At 46.0% G+C, this 20128-nt stretch overlaps 1 protein-coding gene across 1 annotated transcript in view; it reads right to left on the bottom strand.

The window, feature by feature from the left end:
- LOC140740286 (PDZ domain-containing protein GIPC1-like) overlaps positions 1–19909 on the bottom strand; it is an 80075-nt gene extending 60166 nt beyond the window's left edge. Inside the window, exons 1-2 of the mRNA XM_073069422.1 lie at positions 19489–19909; positions 74–259 (exon numbers count right to left, since the gene is read on the bottom strand). Of these exons, the coding sequence (XP_072925523.1) occupies positions 74–259; positions 19489–19773 (471 nt within the window). The 5' untranslated portion in view covers positions 19774–19909. The remainder of the gene's footprint in view (positions 1–73; positions 260–19488) is intronic.
- Between the last annotated feature and the right edge of the window lie 219 nt (positions 19910–20128).

Here is a 20128-nt window from a genome sequence, read left to right as displayed (position 1 = left end):
ATTCCAATGTGAGATAAAAAGGCAATATACAACCCAAGACCTTCAAACACTTTTCATGTCATCCTGAACTCACCTTTATGAATGCATAGCCTGCTCCATTATCTGTGATAGTCAGCCCTAAAGCATCTTCTGACTTGTAGATCTCCACTTCTTTATTCTGCCCTTTAACATGGGCAAAGATGAAATCCTCCAGGCCAATCTGGCCACCCAGGAGCTTGTCCATGTCCACTTTATGGGTGTTCAAAGTGCAGAACATGATCTGTTAATAAGTAGAGGAACACATACAAGTTCATTTCAACCAGTATTTTGTCCATAGCAGGAAAATAATTGCTGAAAATTATTTAGTTCATAATGCAGTACTATGCCTCTACTTGCCCTTCTTATAATCCTGACAGTACACTGTCGAGTTTTCTACCTCATTTTACTTAGCTTTCTCTCATGGCAACTATTTAATTCAACTATTCCCATCAGTTGAAAAAATTTATGCTAAACATCCAAAAGGGTTTATAGCTCATTTAAATGACAATCATTTGGGTTCCTAGTTCTGGTCTCCAGCACAAATGGAAATACCCTCTCCATTGCTCTATCCAGCAACTTTAAATGTTGGCACCGTATTCCCGTGGGCCACTCAAAATTACAGCTTATCACTTCATACTCAAATATTAAGCTTCCAAAGCCAGGGCAGAGTTCATTCAGTCCCTTAAGCCCATTCTATCATATGGTAGAGCTGCAGCTAACCTGTGACTTTCATCACCCCCCATATCCCACAAGGAATGAAAATCTATCAGATTTTAAAATGAACATGGCACCTTGCATCAAACTTTTTTTTTTAATTCTAAAAATCTGCTACTCTTTGAATGTCAAGTTCCTGGGGGAGTGGGCAGGGGAACAGCCTACCTAGGGGAAGCGGCAGTGGCTGTGCCTCTGGCACAGAGTCTGGCCCTGTAGCTCAGAAGGGTACAGAAGGGAAGAGGAAGGCAGTAGTAATAGGGGACTCTATAGTTAGGGGGTCAGACAGGTTATTCTGTGGACACAGAAAAGAAACTCAGATGGTAGTTTGCCTCCCAGGTGCCAGTGTCCGGGATGTTTCCGATCGTGTCCAAGATATCCCGCGGTGAGAGGGAGAACAGCCAGAAGTCGTGGTACATATTGGTACCAATGACATAGGTAAGAAAAGGGAAGAGGTCCTGAAAAAAGACTACAGGGAGTTAGGAAGGAAGTTGAGAAGCAGGACCTCAAAGGTAGTAATCTTGAGAATACTGCCTATATCACGCGACAGTGAGAATTGGAATAGACTGAGGTGGAGGATAAATGTGTGGCTGAGGGATTGGAGCATGGGGCAGGAATTCAGATTTCTAGATCATTCTGACCTCTTCTCGGGTAGGTGTGACCTGTATAAAAAGGACAGGTTGTACTTGAATCCCAGGGGGACCAATATCCTGGCAGGGAGGTTTGCTAAGGCTACTGAGGAGAGTTTAAACTAGAATTGTTGGGGGGGGGGGGGGGTTGGGAACCAAACTGAAGAGACTGGGGAAGAAACGGTTGGCTCACAAATAGAGAAAGCTTGTAGACAGTGCGAGAGGGAGGATAGGCAGGTGATAGAGAAGGGAAGCGCTCAGACCGAAGGTTTGAGATGTGTCTGTTTTAACACAAAGAGTGTTGTGAACAAAGCGGATGAGCTTAAAACCTGGATCAGTACTTGGAGATATGATGTGGTGGCCATTACAGAGACTTGGATGGCTCAGGGACACGAATGGTTACTTCAAGTGCCAGGCTTTAGATGTTTCAGAAAGGATAGGGAGGGAGGCAAGAGAGGTGGGGGCATGGCACTGTTGATCAGAGATAGTGTCACGGCTACAGAAAAGGTGAACACCATGGAGGGATTATCTACGGAGTCTCTGTGGGTGGAGGTTAGGAACAGGAAGGAGTCAATAACTTTACTGGGCGTTTATTTTTAAATAGGCCGCCCAATAGTAACAGGGATATCAAGGAGCAGATAGGGAAACAGATCCTGTAAAGGTGTAATAATAACAGTTGTCGTGATGGGAGATTTTAATTTCCCAAATATCGATTGGCATCTCCCTAGAGCAAGGGGTTTAGATGGGGTGGAGTTTGTTAGGTGTGTTCAGGAAGGTTTCTTGACACTATATGTAGATAAGCTTACAAGAGAAGGGGCTATACTTGATCTGGTATTGGGAAATTAACCTGGTCAGGTGTCAGATCTCTCAGTGAGAGAGCATTTTGGAGATAGTGATCATAATTCTGTTTCCTTTACAATAGCATTGGAGAGAGATAGCAACAGACAAGGTAGAAAAGCATTTACAGACAGACAGACATACTTTATTGATCCCGAGGGAAACTGGGTTTCATTACAGCCGCACCAACCAAGAATAGTGAAGAAATATAGCAATATAAAAACATAAATAATAATAAATTAATCATGCCCAGTGGAAATTAGTCCAGGACCAGCCTATTGGCTCAGGGTGTCTGACACTCCGAGGAAGGAGTTGTAAAGTTTGATAGCCACAGGTAGGAATGACTTCCTATGACGCTCAGTGTTACATCTCAGTGGAATGAGTCTCTGGCTGAATGTACTCCTGTGCCTAACCAGTACATTATGGAGTGGATGGCAGTCATTGTCCAAGATGGCATGCAACTTGGACAGCATCCTCTTTTCAGACACCACCGTCAGAGTGTCGAGTTCCACCCCCACAACATCACTGGTCTTACGAATGAGTTTGTTGATTCTGTTGGTGTCTGCTACCCTCAGCCTGCTGTCCCAGCACACAACAGCAAACATGATAGCACTGGCCACCACAGCCTCGTAGAACATCCTCAGCATCATCCAGCAGATGTTAAAGGACCTCAGTCTCCTCAGGAAATAGAGAATGCTCTGACCCTTCCTGGAGTAAGGGGAATTATGAGGCTACCAGGCAGGAAATTGGAGGCTTAAATTGGAAACAGATGCTCTCAGGGAAAAGTACAGAAGAAACCTGGCAAATATTCAGGGGATATTTGTGCAGAGTTCTGTATAGGCATGTTCCAATGAGACTGGGAAGATATGGTAGGGTACAGGAACTGTGGTGTACAAAGGTTGGAATAAATCTAGTCAAGAAAAGAAAAGCTTACAAAAGTTTCAGAGAGCTAGGTAATGTTAAAAATCTATAAGATTATAAGGCTAATAGGAAGGAGCTTAAGAAGGAAATTAGGAAAGCCAGAAGGGGCCATGAGAAGGCCTTGGCGGGCAGGATTAAGGAAAACCCCAAGGCATTCTACAAGTATGTGAAGAACAAGAGGATAAGATGCAAAAGAATAGGACCTATCAAGTGTAACAGTGGGAAGGTGTGTATGGAACCGGAGGAAATAGCAGAGGTACTTAATGAATACCTTACTTCAGTAATCACTATGGAAAAGGATCTTGGTAATGACTTTCAGCATACTGTAAAGCTTGAGCATGTAGACATTAAGAAAGAGGATGTGCTGGAGGTTTTGGAAAGCATCAAGTTGGATAAGTTGCTGGGACCGGATGAGATGCACCCCAGGCTACTGTGGGAGGCGAGGGAGGAGATTGCTGAGCCTCTGGCGATGATCTTTGCATCAATGAGAATGGGAGAGGTTCTGGAGGATTGGAGGGTTGCAGATGTTGTTCCTTTAATCAAGACAGGGAGTAGAGATAGCCCAGGAAATTATAGACCAGGGAGTCTTACCTCTGTGGTTGGTAAGTTGATGAAGAAGATCTTGAGAAGCAGGAATTATGAACATTTGGAGAGGTATAATATGATTAGTAGTAGTCAGCATGGCTTTGTCAAGGGCAGGTCGTGCCTTACGAGCCTGATTGAATTTTTTGAGGATGTGACTAAACACGTTGATAAAGGAAGAGCAGTAGATATAGTGTATATGGATTTCAGCAAGGCATTTGATAAGGTACCCTATGCAAGGCTTATTGAGAAAGTAAAGAGGCATGGGATCCAAGGGGACATTGCTTTGTGGATCCAGAACTGGCTTGCCCACAGAAGGCAAAGAGTGGTTGTATACGGGTCATATTCTGCATGGAGGTCAGTCACCAGTGGGGTGCCTCAGAGATCTGTTCTGGGACCCTTACTCTTTGTGTATTTTATAAATGACCTGATGAGGAAGTGGAGGGATGGGTAAGTAAGTTTGCTGATGACACAAAGGTTGAAGGTGTTGTGGACAGTGTGGCTGTCAGAGGTTACAATGGAACACTGATAGGAAGCAAAACTGGACTGAGAAGTGGCAGATGGAGTTCAACCCAGATAAGTGTGAACTGTTTCATTTTGGTAAGTCAAATATGACAGCAGAATATAGCATTAATGGTAAGACTCTTGGCAGTGTGGAGGATTAGAGGGATCTTGGGGTCCGAGTCCATAGGACGCTCAAAGCAGCTGCGCAGGTTGTCTCTATGGTTAAGAAGGTGTACGGTGTATTGGCCTTCATCAATCGTGGAATTGAAGTTAGGAGCCGAGAGGTAATGTTGCAACTATTTAGGACCCTGGTCATACCTCACTTGGAATACTGTGCTCAGTTCTGGTCGCCTCACTACAGGAAGGATGTGGAAACCATAGAAAGGGTGCAGAGGAGATTTACAAGAATGTTGCCTGGATTGGGGAGGATGCCTTATGAGAATAGGTTGAGTGAACAGGGCCTTTTCTCCTTGGAGCGACAGAGGATGAGCGGTGACCTGATAGAGGAGTATAAGACGATGAGAGGCATTGATCGTCTGCATAGACAGAGGCTTTTTCCCAGGGCTGAAATGGTTGCCACAAAAGGACACAGGTTTAAGGTGCTGGGGAGTAGGTACAAAGGAGATGTCAGGGGTAAGATTTTTTTAACTCAGGGTGGTGAGTGCGTGGAATGGGCTGCCGACAATGGTGGTGGAGGCGGATATGATATGGTCTTTTAAGAGACTTTTAGATAGGTACATGGAGCTTAGTAAAATAGAGGGCTATAGGTAAGCCTAGTAATTTCCTAGGTAGGGACATGTTCAGCACAACTTTGTGGGCCAAAGGCCCTGTATTGTGCTGTAGGTTTTCTATGTTTTTCTGTATCCTCCCCAAGTTACCATACACAAAAGGGAGACCAGTGGGATGGACGTGCAAGCTGCTGTGATGCTTCACGTATCTTTGGCCAGAGGGGACCAGGACATTCTCTTCCCACCGAGCTGCAGTGATCAAGTTCTGGGTCGAGTTGAGCAGAGTTGGGAACAATGAGCAGACTCACTGACCAAGTCAGCTGTTCCCCCATCACTGCTGTTTCTGTGATCCTCTCCCACTCTACAATTGTTTATTGCTGAGCAACAGTTCTCAGGAACAGAACTGTGTCCTAACCCAGGGATTGCCTGTAGGTTTCCCAACTTCAATCCTGAAAATCATGGCTCCAACTTTTAAATGATGATTTCGGACGAGTGTTCATCTATCCATCCCATCAGTTTGCCTTGTAAATCTTTACAAAAATCATAGTTTGACCTAAATTCAAGAGAATATAGCCCTAGTTTTGGAACATCGTCTTCAACTCTGGAATGTCCAGATTCTACACTGCTCTTCCCACACGGCCAATACATCCACCTCCAGATGTGATGCTCACTGCTATAGATAACGCTCATACAACTGTAGCAGGATTTTTACTTCACTCGTCAAGTTGAAGATTTCAAATTACAAAGATCACCATTTCACACATCAAGTGTTTTTTTTACTTTCTAAATAATTTACTGAAATTTATGCAACAGAATAAATGCACACCCATCATACAAGTCGCTCCATATTCACTAACTGGTGAAATGCTACAATATAGAACACAGAAGAGTGCAGCACAGGAGCACGCCATTGGGCCCACGATATATCGAGCTTTATCCCTTTTAGGTCAAGTGTTCACACAACTGCATTTACTGAAATTCATTTACCACACCTTTGCCCATCTAATTGATCTATTAATCTGTTTGCAACATGGTACTTCCATCTACACTGCTGGAAATGCCAAATATCCTTGTATCATTGATGAACTTTCAAAATAACATTGCTCCATTAACAATAACAAGATGAAAGGCACATGTTGCCTTTTACCAATGGAACATGCAAAAGCATACTGCAGTCAGTGAAGCACTCTCGGAAAAGCAATCTCTTCAGTAGAGGAAAATGCAACACATCTAATTACTTGAACAGCTAATTGGTATTGGCTGCAGGACACCTTGATCAAACCAAGGAGAGAAATGTCACTAATTTTCTTTGTCAAAGAGAGCAAATTCACCTGTTTGAGTGGTGCAGCATCCATTAGCTTAGCTGATATTCAGAAGGGAAAATCAAACCAAATCGACAGCTTCAGCTCAAGAACAAAGATCACAACAAAGCCATCCAATTAAACATGGAACACGCAAACTTTCCAAGTAAACATCAGTTTGAGACAATGGAACATTAGTTTCCTACACTGCAGAGCCAACATTGTAAAGTTATTTATAAAGGCTACAGTTGATAATGTATCTGATTTTGGAAAGCGAGAGTGGAGCCAAGAACCACGATTGTAACCATAAGACTTGAGCTGCACGTCTTCACAAGTGGTGTCACAACGCAGTTCTTTAAACAAAAGGGGTTCAAAACCTGGACCTTTTCCAAACCTGAAGCTGCATTATCAAAGCTGGGAATAAACTGAAGGGGTTAGTGTAATAATCAGATTTATTTTATTGGGCAAGGTTATTAAGCTATCTACCAACCACGATCAACCAAATGACAGAACAGGAACAGAGCTGATTGGCTCACTACTGTTCTTACAATCAGAATCAGGATTTAAAATCACTGGCATGTGTCATGAAATTTGGTGCCTTTCCAGCAGCAGTACAATGCAATACATAATAATAGAATCAAAACTGAAGTATGTACATTAAAAAGTAGTTCAATTAAATAAGTAGTGCACAAATTTTAAAAAAGTATGAAGTAGTGTTCATGAGTTTAATGTTCATTCAGAAATTGGATGGCAGAGGGGAAGAAGCAGTTTCTGAATCATTGATCCTGTACCTCCCTCCTGATGGTAGCAATGAGAACAAGGCACGACCTGGGTCATGGGGGTCTTTAATGCTGGATGCCACCTTTTGGATACACTGTCTCTTGAAGATGTCCTGGACACTACAGAGGATAGTGCCCATGACGAAGATGACAACGTTTACAACTCTCTACAGCTTGTTTCGATCTTACGCAGTAGACACCCGCTCCACCCCACCCCTCCATGCCCCGTACTAGATTGTGATGCAGCCAGTTAGAATGCTCTCCACGATACATCTATAGAAATTTGCAAGTGTCTTTGGTGACATACCCAAATCTCCTCGAACTCCTAATGAATTATAGCTGCTGCCATGCCTTCTTTGTAGCTGCAATGATATGTTGGGTCTAGCACAGTACCTCAGAGATATTGACACCCAGAACTTGAAATTGCTCACTCTCTCCACTTCTGATCCCCTCTATGAGGACTGGTGAGTGTTGCCTTGTCTTACCATTTCTGAAGTCCACAATCAGTTCTTTGGTCTTACTGACGTTGAGTGCAAGACTGTTGATTCAACTGCACTCAACTAGCTGGTATATCTCACTCCTGTACATCTCCTCGTCACCAGCTGAAATCCTGCCAACAACAGATGAATCAGCAGCAAATTTACAGACAAATTTAAGCTTGATACAAGCTTGAACTTGTGAACGCCTCCTATTAAACCTGACAATTACAAAGTTTTAAAGACTGCATCTGTGGATTGAACAAAAATGAGTCTAGAGATGCAAGTGATATGACTTAAGAATTCATATTAAACACTGAGAACAACTCAATTCTTGGATCCTGAAGCTCTACAGTGGGACCTGATAAACATTGTGCTATTTTGTACAGATTTCTAAGAGGCTTTAGACATCTAGCTGCCAGCATCACTGGCTGCTGATTAGTCAGTAAACATATTTTCTTCTAATGCACTAATGTCCATGACAAGTTAGCCCAAGAAAACACTCACAACAAAAACTGAAGTCACAAAGCAAGACATAATTCAAGAACAAAATAAAATTTACCACAGCTGGTGGTGAATTAGTTCAGTGCACAAATTTCCAATTTATCAAGGTGATCTTCCCTCTGGTAATTTTTATCTGGTTTTATTTCTCCAAAACAAAACGAGCACAGCTGCCTGCAGAAGCAATGTTTGCATTTCAAAGGTAACTCAAGGTGTAAAGGATTTGAAAGGTACTGTAGGAGTGCAAGTTCCTCGTGAGATTACCCCAACTAGCACCAATGATTCTACACTCTCTAGTTTGGATGAGTGCAGCTCCAACACTACAAGGAATTGTGTAGCACTCAGAGGAAGGACACTGCCTCACAGGTACAGGTTCAATCCTGAACTCCATTACTCTCTGTGTGGGGTTTATATGATACAAACCATGAGGGCTTGCAGGTTAGTTAGCCATTATAAATTACCCCTTGTGAGTCAGCAAGTTTTACAACCAAAAATGAATTGATAGGAACATGAAGAGAATAAAATGGGATAAATGTAGGGTTTGTGTAGATCAGGGCACCCAACTTTTTAATGCCATGCCCCTACCATTAACCGAGGGGTCGACGGACCCCAGGTTGGGAACCTCTGGGGTAGATAGCCCTTGATAGTCAGCAGAGACTCAAAAGCCTACTGTATGATATTTGGGAGCTGCCGCCTGTCAAAGACAAAAATAACTCACTAGACTAGCATCTCATCCACACCCTTAATAATGACTCCTGCCATCATCAACTCACTGTGTAGTGTGCCGTCTAAAGAATTCCCAAAAGTTACTTACCAAGGTTCCTTCAATAACAACTCACACACACAGGCTCAACCATAAGCAGCTGCAAGGACATGCAGAAAGACCACCATCTTCAGTTGCACTTCCCTCACTCAACTTACTCACCGAAACAGACCACTCCATCATCACTGGGTCAAAATCGAAGCCCCCTCATAACGGCACCATGAGAGCACCTCTCTCTTTCTCACACACACTCACTCACTCAAACACCTCACTGTCATTTAATGCAGACAAGTGTGAGGTGTTGCACTTTGGGAAGACTAACCAGGAAAGCACCTACACAATGAATAGTAGGGCAATGGGGAGTGCAGTAGAAAAGAGAGATCCGAGAAGACAGATCCATAATTCCTTAAAAGTGGTGGCACAGCTAGATAAGGTCATAAAGAGAGCTTCTGGCATATTTCATAAATCAGGGTATTATACAGGAATAACGATGTTATGTTAAAGTTGTACAATACAGTCGGCTCTTCTTATCCGCAAGTTTCGCATGCACAAATTCAACCAACCACGAATCGAGAAAACCCATAAGTGCTCTTCCAGCACTTGCTGTTTGAGCATTATTCGCCTCGCGTCTCATTCGTTGACTACTTTGTTCCTGTGAAAAAATGGCTCCTAAAAAGCAATGAGGTGGTCAAAGCAATTCCTCAAGGGCTAAGAGGGAGTGTAAAGTGCTATCTCTCACCAAGAAAGTAGAAATATCGATCTTTTGAAAAGTGGCATGTCGCATTCCGAAGTGGGCCATAAGGTCAATAAGAATAAATCGAACATTCGCACAATAAAGCAGAAAGAAGCTGAAATTCATGGAAGTGTTAGTGCTGCCCCTACAACGGCAAAAATGGTCTCTCTGGTTCGTGATAAAGTGCTAGCGAAGACTGAGAAAGCATTAAGTGTGTGACTAGAAGATATGCCACAGAAACAAATCCCTGTCGATGGACAAATTATACATGAAAAAGCTCTTAGTCTCTACAAGCATTACTGTGACAGGGTTGATGAGAGCGAGAGAAAAGAGTTTAAGGCTAGTAAGAGATGGCTGGCTGGCTATGTAAAGCACTACAGCCTCAAGAACGTAAAGATCACGGGAGAATCGGCATTGGCTAATGCTGAGGCTGCAGCAGCGTTCGCAGAGGAGCTCAAGAATCTCAGAAGAGAAAGGCTACCTTCCAGAGCAAGTCTTCAATTGTGATGAAACGGACTTGTTCTGGAAGAAGATGCCCACTTGACACTTGAAAAATTCGCAGCAGTTTTTCAACAGGTGCAAGTGTTAAAGGATATGATCGACTACAATACTTCGATGGAACGAAGCCTCCGTGTCACCCATGGGATAACAACATACCTACAACCACTGCAAGATTTGTTTGATGATGCAAAGAAAAAGAGACAGCTTCCTATAATGTTTCTAACTAAAGCATCTGCAATTCTAAAGCTTCAACGTTCAACACTTGAAAAACCTCACCCTCAACCTCCACAGTTCCTGACTTTAGTATTATTGAGCCTCCACCAAAGCGTCCTTATTCCCTAAACAAGACAGTGTAACAACTACTGTACAGGTATTACAAGTTTTATTTGTTGTTTGATCATTGTTCGCCTTGCGTCTCGTTTGTTTGCTGCTTGTGTTGTTAGCGAGGGGAACATAGAAACATAGAAAATAGGTGCAGGAGTAGGCCATTCAGCCCTTCGAGTATGATCATGGCTTATCATCCAACTCAGAACCCTGTACCTGCTTTCTCTCCATACCCCCTGATCCCTTTAGCCACAACGGCCATATCTAACTTCTTCTTAAATATAGCCAGAACCGGCCTCAACTGTTTCCTGTGGCAGAGAATTCCACAGATTCACCACTCTCTGTGTGAAGAAGTTTTTCCTCATCTCGGTCCTAAAAGGCTTCCCCCTTATCCTTAAACTGTGACCCCTCGTTCTGGACTTCCCCAACATCGGAAACAATCTTCCTGCATCTAGCCTGTCCAATCCCTTTAGAGTTTTATACGTTTCAATAAGATCCCCCCTCAATCTTCTAAATTCCAGTGAGTATAAGCCTAGTCGATCTAGTCTTTCTTCATATGAAAGTCCTGCCATTCCAGGAATCAATCTGGTGAACCTTCTCTGTACTCCCTCTATGGCAAGAATGTCTTTCCTCAGATTAGGGGACCAAAACTGCACACAATATTCTAGGTGCGGTCTCACCAAGGCCTTGTACAACTGCAGTAGAACCTCCCTACTCCTGTACTCAAATCCTTTTGCTACAAATGCCAACATACCATTTGCCTTTTTCACCGCCTGCTGTACCTGCATGCCCACCTTCAATGACTGGTGTACAATGACACCCAGGTCTCATTGCACCTCCCATGTACAGTATTTTTTCTTGTCAATATTCCCTAAACAATACAGTAGTGGTCACCAACCCGTCGATCTCAATCAACTGGTCAATCTTTGAGACTTTCCCAGTAGATCCTGAAAAAATATGAAAAATAAATGCACAAATACTGTCCAGAGATTGTTTCCGGGTTGCGGGGTTTTAGTTTTGTTCTTTCTGCCCTGTGCGCATGCGCATAGGTCTCCCGCACTACACAGTGTACTTCAGTGGTCCCCAACCACCGGCCACCAGGAAACAATATGAGTCAGTTGCACCTTTCCTCATTCCCTGTCACAGCCACCGCTGAACTTGAACCCATGCAAGGTCATCAGTCGCCTAAATGCGCGGCCGGCGGGAAGTGCCGATGCCACTGGCCCGGAGCACGGCCGGCGGGAAGTGCCGATGCCACTGGCCCGGAGCACGGCCGGCGGGAAGTGCCGATGCCACTGGCCCGGAGCACGGCCGGCGGGAAGTGCCGATGCCACTGGCCCGGAGCACGGCCGGCGGGAAGTGCCGATGCCACTGGCCCGGAGCACGGCCGGCGGGAAGTGCCGATGCCACTGGCCCGGAGCACGGCCGGCGGGAAGTGCCGATGCCACTGGCCCGGAGCACGGCCGGCGGGAAGTGCCGATGCCACTGGCCCGGAGCACGGCCGGCGGGAAGTGCCGATGCCACTGGCCCGGAGCACGGCCGGCGGGAAGTGCCGATGCCACTGGCCCGGAGCACGGCCGGCGGGAAGTGCCGATGCCACTGGCCCGGAGCACGGCCGGCGGGAAGTGCCGATGCCACTGGCCCGGAGCACGGCCGGCGGGAAGTGCCGATGCCACTGGCCCGGAGCACGGCCGGCGGGAAGTGCCGATGCCACTGGCCCGGAGCACGGCCGGCGGGAAGTGCCGATGCCACTGGCCCGGAGCACGGCCGGCGGGAAGTGCCGATGCCACTGGCCCGGAGCACGGCCGGCGGGAAGTGCCGATGCCACTGGCCCGGAGCACGGCCGGCGGGAAGTGCCGATGCCACTGGCCCGGAGCACGGCCGGCGGGAAGTGCCGATGCCACTGGCCCGGAGCACAGCCGGCGGGAAGTGCCGATGCTACTGGCCCGGAGCACAGCCGGCGGGAAGTGCCGATGCTACTGGCCCGGAGCGCGGACAGATGGGCGCCACCTCTAAACCAGTTTAGCACACCAAATGTTTGTGGGAAATCCGGTGCTAAAATATTCACAGACGACCTAATTCGGGCTCAAGGTTTTGTAAGTATCAGAGCAGCCACCTCGCTGCGATCTGCTGAAACAAACTTCTGTCGGTCGATAGATCCTACAAGGGGGGCGGGCCTCTCGCTCTCCTCGCTTGGTCGGTCACTCTGTCCGGACTGCAACAGCCGTGGCCCTGGCACAGGGACCTCCAGCCTTGACCTTGTCCTCTCACCCCACCCACGACCAGCTGCACTTGGCCAGGGCGTCTGGCGGCGGGCAGGCAAAAGATGGGAGTTCAGGCCTGGAGGCTGTCTAATGAGGCAATGAAGCCCTCAAAACTGCTTCAGTACCTTGAGTCCAAGCACCCTGCACTTAAAGAGGACCCCGCTGAGTTTTTTCCGCGGAAAAAATGTGAGCAGGGCGGGACAGCAGCTAAGTGCCGAGAGCCGCGAAGGTCGTGCTTAACACCCCCCCCCCCCCCCACCACCGGTCAGCCGGTCCGCAAGAATATTGTCAATATTAAACTGGTCCACGGTGCAAAAAAGGGTGGGTATGCCTGGTGCTTATGCATTATTTCTACTTCCGGGTTACGGGGTTTTACTTCCGGTCTTTTCTGCCCCAGTGCGCATGTGTGTGATTAATCAATTTGGAGTCGATCTCGCCTTTCACTAAGGCCGAGATAGTGGATCTTGGGCGTAAAAAGGTTGGTGACCACTACATTACAGTATAACAACTACTTACATAGCATCCACATTATATTAGGTATTATAAGTAATCTAGAGATGATTTAAAGTACCGTAGATTCCGGATTATAAGCCGCTACTTTTTTCCCCACATTTTGAACAGCTTTGAACTCTGTGGCCTTTAATCCAGAGCGGCTAATGCATGATTTTTTTTCATGCCGCCTCGTAAACATTTTGCCTCGTAACAGTAGACCAATAAAATTGATGAGTAGTTCACAGAGGTCCAATGAAATTGTACGATAAATCAAGCGCACTTTCACAATTAAATTATTGTAAATCAGTCATTTGTACTCACCCTCATCAACATGGAAAACACTCGAAGAAAAGCATTGTGCTGCCTTTATGGCAGTTACTTAGTTTATAATATTTTCGCTTAGTAATTCATTTGTTAGTTAAAGTTAGAAGTGTTTTAACTATATTTGTTTTCTGTACTACATCCCGGGATGCTATGACGTCACACCCGGTTTCGCCGCGTCTTGTGGGATACCGGTTTGCGATAAACGGGAAGGTGGGGGCATTACGCGAGCTCATCAGACCCGAGCACATTAGACCCGATTAGACCCGATCGCGTTACGCGAGCTCATCAGACCCGAGCACATCAGACCCGAGCACATTAGACCCGATTAGACCCGATCGCGTTACGCGAGCTCATCAGACCCGAGCACATTAGACCCGATCGCGTTACGCGAGCTCATCAGACCCGAGCACATTAGACCCGATTAGACCCGATCGCGTTACGCGAGCTCATCAGACCCGAGCACATTAGACCCGATTACGTTACGCGAGCTCATCAGACCCGAGCACATCAGACCCGAGCACATTAGACCCGATTAGACCCGATCGCGTTACGCGAGCTCATCAGACCCGAGCACATTAGACCCGATTACGTTACGCGAGCTCATCAGACCCGAGCACATTAGACCCGATTAGACCCGATCGCGTTACGCGAGCTCATCAGACCCGAGCACATCAGACCCGAGCACATTAGACTAGATTAGACCCGATCGCGTTACGCGAGCTCATTAGACCCGATTAGACCCGATCGCGTTACGCGAGCTCATTAGACCCGAGCACATCAGACCCGAGCGAAAACGCTGCTTTTAAGTTAAAGGCGATCAATAACATTTCCTGGTAGGCTGCAGTATATATATTTTTACCAGTCGCTAGGAGATATTGGAATGTTGTTCGTGCTGTTCAGTAAAAAAGTATATGCAACGTAATTTGTGTTACCGATACGTATGTATATTTAAAAGTAGCCGTATTACAGGCACGGTTCGAAAAAAAGCATTTGCAATATATATTTGTTTGTTACCATATGGATTTAATTAAAAGTTAAAAAATCCTCACGTGTAATATCTTTCTGTGTAAATATCTCATATTACAACGTGGGACACCTGCGGCCGAAAATCTGGTGCGGCCTGTACAAGTAAAAAATTGATTTTATTTCTAAAATTAGAGCCAGCGGCTTTTAATCAGGTGCGCTCTGTAGTCCGGAATCTACGGTATACGGGAGGATGTGCGTAGGTTATATGCAAACACTATGCAATTTTATATAAGGGACTTGAGCATCCGTGTTTTTTGGTATCTGCGGGGGGGTGTCCCGGAACCAATCCCTGTGGATAAGGAGGGCCGACTGTACAATTGTGAGACCAAATTTAGAATACTGTGTGCAGTTCTGGTCACCTACCAACAGGAAAGATACAAGATACAAAGACTATAGAGAAAAATTATCAGGATGTTGCCAGGACACAAGGACCTAATTACTGGGAAAGGTTTAATAGGTTAGAACTTTCTCCACAGAAGCCACTGTGCTCCCCTCCACAGCACCAGAGCAGTGACCACACAGTCCCTTACCCAACAAGGAAGGGGGATGGGTTTTGCTGAAGTCCTTTCATATGATAGAGATTAGCACCCTGGGGGCTGTCATCCCATCAAGCAATAAATAATGCACAGAAAAGAATGCCATCTGTTTCCCGAGGAGGTAATATGGCAGTGGTCAAGCTCTGGTACCGTTCCCTCCTTGAGAGGGATTTAAAACCTGGGAGGAGTTGTGCACGCTGCCTAATATTTTGATAATAGTTTAACCCTTAAGAGCAAGCCATCTTCTCAAAAGTTTAAAGTGTGAATGGCTTATGTGTTTTAAGTGTTGCATGAGGTGTGGGTACAAGCGAGTGAGTGAGTACAAAGGATGTCACATACGTTTGCTCAATCGAGGGATGGGCTCCGGGACCCCTCGCGGATACCAAAAAACTCAGATGCTCAAGTCCCTATTTCAACCTGTCTGAATGCGGTGAACCTTAGGACCCAGCGGAACCCCAGACCTTATTTAACCTGTCTCAGTGCGGTGGACATTAGGACCCAGCGCCAGAGCTCTGAATCCGCAGTGCAGTGTTTCTGTTCACGAAAACAATCATGATCACGATTGAAAATAAAGTTGAAATAATAAAGCAATGGGAAAAAGGTCATTGTAAAAACATTAGGCTACGTCGGTCAATGATCAGAACAATTTTAAAGGATAAAGTGGGAAAGGCCTTGCCCCCATAAAAGCTACAATTATTACTAAGCAACGCAGTGGTTTAGTTATTGGGTTTTGAGTTTTTGATCCTCTCATCAACCCGGCACGGATGGAGAGCACACTCGGGAGCGGTGTGTCACTGGCTCGCATTCGGGAACTTCCGTTTCTGAGCCTGGTGCTGAAACATACGTTCTTAAGTGTTTTATATGCATAAAAAGGTAAAATATATACTACATACTAAGTTTGACTAACTGACGCTAAATAATACAGGATGTACCTGTTCCGACTTACTTAATAAGAGAATTTCTGATTTTTTTTGATCCTGATCCACAATAACCCACACACATCCTCCCATATGCTTTAAATCATCTCTAGATTACTTACAATACCTAATGCAATGTAAGTGCAATGTAAAATGGTTGTTATACTGCATTGTTTGGGGAATAACAACAAGAAAAAAAAAGTCTGTACATGCTTGAACAACAAGTGCTGGAAGAGCACTTCTGAGTTTTCTCGATTCGCGGTTGGTTGAATTCGCGGATGCAGAACTCGCGGATAAGGAGGGCTGACTGTAATTGCTCTAAGTTCTGCAGTTATTTGCAAAGGTTCTGAGGGAGGAAATGTACAAGTATAGATTTTTGATACTTTTGTGTTTTACACGTAGTTTACTAGGGCGTTCGCTGGGGTAATGCCAACCTGAGGGATGAATTGCCATGGTGTTACACCTTTTGAGAGGTGGAATATAACATGAAGGGTTAACTTACCTGCCAGCTGAAAGTCAATTCTGCCATACCAGTTATTGATTGGCCCGGTTTAAAGGATATAGCAATTTTCTCATTGGTTGGCTTTCATGCCATGACACTGGCTTGCGGTTCCAGGAACCTCAGGGGTATGAGAATAACATGTGCCAAAGACTGTCTCTTTCGCTAGGGGTCACTTCAGACTGAGGTCGCAACCAGTACTGAAGAACTATTGGGAAAGTGCGCTCTATATAGGAGGGTACTCGTGTATACTTAGCTAAGTACCTGATGTTGAATGTTGGTATGTAGTTGCTTAACTTGGGGAGACTGGAGTTAGGAGTGTTACTGAATGCTTAGTGTTGGAGTTTTGTAACTTAAGGTGGTTTAGATGAGTATTTGTTTGACTTGGATGTTTGTCTGAATATTTCACTGTTTGTAAATAAATGGTTAATGTCCTTAATTTGTACCAGTTCTACAAAAATTACTCAGTTAACTCAACCAATGCCCATTGAAACTGTCAAGGGGGGCATTAGATGGGAACCATTTTCCCCCACCAGCTCTGCCACCCACCCCCAAACATCCAGCAACTCAAACCACAGCAACGGCCAGACTACCGCTGGTTTCCACTGATCCGTTGGTCGCATATGATACAATTCACTGCTGTTTGTGCATGTCTTAGCAGCTCTCCCTTGGGGCTTCAATCACCTCTGCAGCATTCCTGAAGAATCATCCTACGCTTTGGTATAGCAGCTGAACACCAGTTACACAACAGCCATGCAAACTAGCTCACACAACAAAGAAACACTGTACTCTCTCAACTTGCAAAGGAATAAACTCACAAAAGCAGTGAATGGGCTGAACAGTGAAGCAAGTAACAGCAGCGGTTGTGGAAAGGTAAGATGACACATTGAGAGTGTGTTTCACTGACCCTGACCCAAACTAATTGCTTAAAAATTATCAACCTACAACACTCTGCTACATAGTTCTGCATTTTTAATTCATTGTTCTTACTTGCCCATTAGCAGCAGCCTTAAATTCTCCATCACCAAATCACACTCTTTAAAATGAACTAACGTGTCCAACTCTTTGGTCGTCTGACTCACTAAATCCCAGGATATTTTACTACATGAACAACTTGCATTTAAATTGTGTTTGTAATCACTTTCGATAATGGAGTTATTTACAAGGTGCAGATCACAACCATGTGCCTATAATGGCAGAAACCCATGTGACTAAGTGTTGAATCCATTGGACCTAGCAGCACTGCTGCAGTGAGCTGTTGTTGGTTTTCAAGCTCTCCGGAGGTTTCCTCCCTCACTGGCACTGAGAGATCAACACATCTCACTTGCACCTGTGACTTTCAGTTCTTCCAAGCTTCAAAATGGAGCTGCAAATCGCCACGTTTACTCCTGCATATTCTAGAACAGGGGTTCTCAACCTAGGGTCGCTTCACAGACCCCTCTGCAAATGGTCAGGATCCATGGCATTAAAGTTGGGAACCCGTTCTAGAACACTTCCATCGTGCCTCATGCATCTAGAGATCACCGGGCTAGCGCTGCCAGTATTTCAGGGTGAAAGCCCTTTTAATAACACTGTTTTGGCTGGCTGCCTTGAAGTTGCATTGCACATTAATTCAGCAAGAACAAAAGGACAAACGCTTGCAATCTCACTGATGCGCCTCTGGACAAACCATTCTCAGTATAATGCAGTTGCCAAGAGACCGTGTCCTCTGCTTGGCGAGACAAGAACAATGGCTGAATCTCAAATTCATGCCAGCCCTCAGACCCAAGGAAGAGAAATTATTTTCCAAATGGTTGTAAATCTTCGCAATTCGCTTCACTGGGAGACTATGGATGCTCAGCTGAGTAGACTCAAAACAAAAATTGCTCATGCCCAAAATGCTTCATGTCAGTGTCCTCAAAACCACTGCCTTCTTACTCCTACTTACGGTGTCTCAAGCCTCACCAGGGAGGGTCTGTCTTTACCATATCTCTTCCTAAATCATATCAAGGGCAACAATGACAGATCTTGGCACAGTCTGCAAATCAAGAGATTGAATTTTACAGTACAGAAATAGACTATTATGGACCATCAAATCATGACCCAAAATACACCACCTCTAATATTAAATCTAGTCTATCAGCAATCCCACCAACCCAAAGCAAATAACATACAACTCCAGTCCCACCCATGAACTAGGACACTGCCATGTCTTTCTCATGGCTACACCACACATTACTCTACCTTATCCATGGAAACCTTCCAGGATTCACCTAACTATCCCAGAGCCTACAATGAGCACCAGGTTGTTTCTCAGGGCCTATTGCACACTGCATCGCTAAACAGATAAAAATTCTCCTTTCAACCGCCAGCTCTAGGCTCAGCATGGTCAATTCAGCAACTCTCTATACCACAAAGATTCTGCAGATGCCAGAAATCCAAGGTAACACACACAAATGCTGGAGGAACTCAGCAGATCAGGCAGCATCTATAACCAGTTGATGCTTTATGTAGAGACCTTTTGGGGACTTCATTAACTGTTGATGAAGCGTGTCAGCTTGAAATGCTAACTGTTTATTCCTCGCTATAGATACTGCCTGACCTGCTGAGTAAATCAAACATTCTGTGTGTTACTCCGTAACTCTCCCACCCAAGGCAGATCTCACCCCCACCGACTACCCCCCAACCTCAGGTGTTTTCTCTACAGATAGAGTAGAAGATAGGATTTCCCAAACCCGAGGGATCTCTCCCTCTCTCTTACCCCTGGGCTCCCGCTCACTTTTGATAGCCCCTCCTAAAGCTCGCTCCCGTCCCTCAATCAGCCTGATGACACTTTCTCGTCCCTTTTCCGCACTACAGCAGGCTCCCTCCTCACGTTGAGGTCTCTCTCACTACCTGCCCCCTCTTTCCTCCACTTGAGAGGAAGGTTGGGCTCTATCCCCCTCTGCCTGGTTACAGCTCCCTGCCCACCCAACCTCTCCCAAGTGGCTCACTTTTCAGCTCAAAGGGAACCCTCCTTGCCCTCATCGCCATCATCCAGGTGGAGCGGTGAGAACTGTTCTCCCTGCTGTTTCTCTTCTCCCCACCCTCTCTCTCATCCGTCCCAGGACCCGCTGGTCTACATTCACCCAGCTGATAATTACCTCGGACGGGTGCAAGCCGAATGCTTCCCCAAGCTTGGCGTACAACTCCCTCACGTTGGTGAAGCCCTCCACTCGGCCAGTAGCGCTGCCGTGCGCCAGCTGCGTGTGGAAGGCGAGTCGCGGCCTGAGGGGCGAGGGGCCCGGCCCGCTCGCAGACCACGGGGTCTCCCCCGGCGCAGCCGTACGTGGCCGCTCCGCCTCCAGCCAGCGCTCCCGGGCCGCGGCCTCCGCCTCATCATTTTCGACCAAAGGGGGCGCGGCTTTTTTCCAGCGACCCAGCGGCATCACCCCGACCTGCCGCACTAGTTAGAGCCGGCTCCGCTCAGCGGCGCGGCTCGGCTCGGCTCGGCCCGACCCGACCCGCGGGGGGTGGGAGCACCTTGACCGTGGGAAGAATGCAGACTGACTGACAACACCTCCAACCAATCGAGGGGGCGGAAGTTCTATAAGTACCGAACCTGTCCGCCAATGCCATAGGAAGTTCGCTTAACCAATCAAAACACGTCAGGTGTTCTAATGAATATTAATATCAAGAACAAGAAACTACTGTATGCAAATACTGAAAATCCGAGGCAACAAACGGAAAATGTTGGAGGAACTCATCGGGGCAGGCAGCAACCATGGAGAAGAGTAAACAACC

Source organism: Hemitrygon akajei, chromosome 16 (genome assembly GCF_048418815.1).
Source record: "Hemitrygon akajei chromosome 16, sHemAka1.3, whole genome shotgun sequence".
In the NCBI taxonomy this organism is placed as follows: Eukaryota; Metazoa; Chordata; class Chondrichthyes; order Myliobatiformes; family Dasyatidae; genus Hemitrygon; species Hemitrygon akajei.
This window is presented reverse-complemented; position numbering and strand designations above follow the sequence as displayed.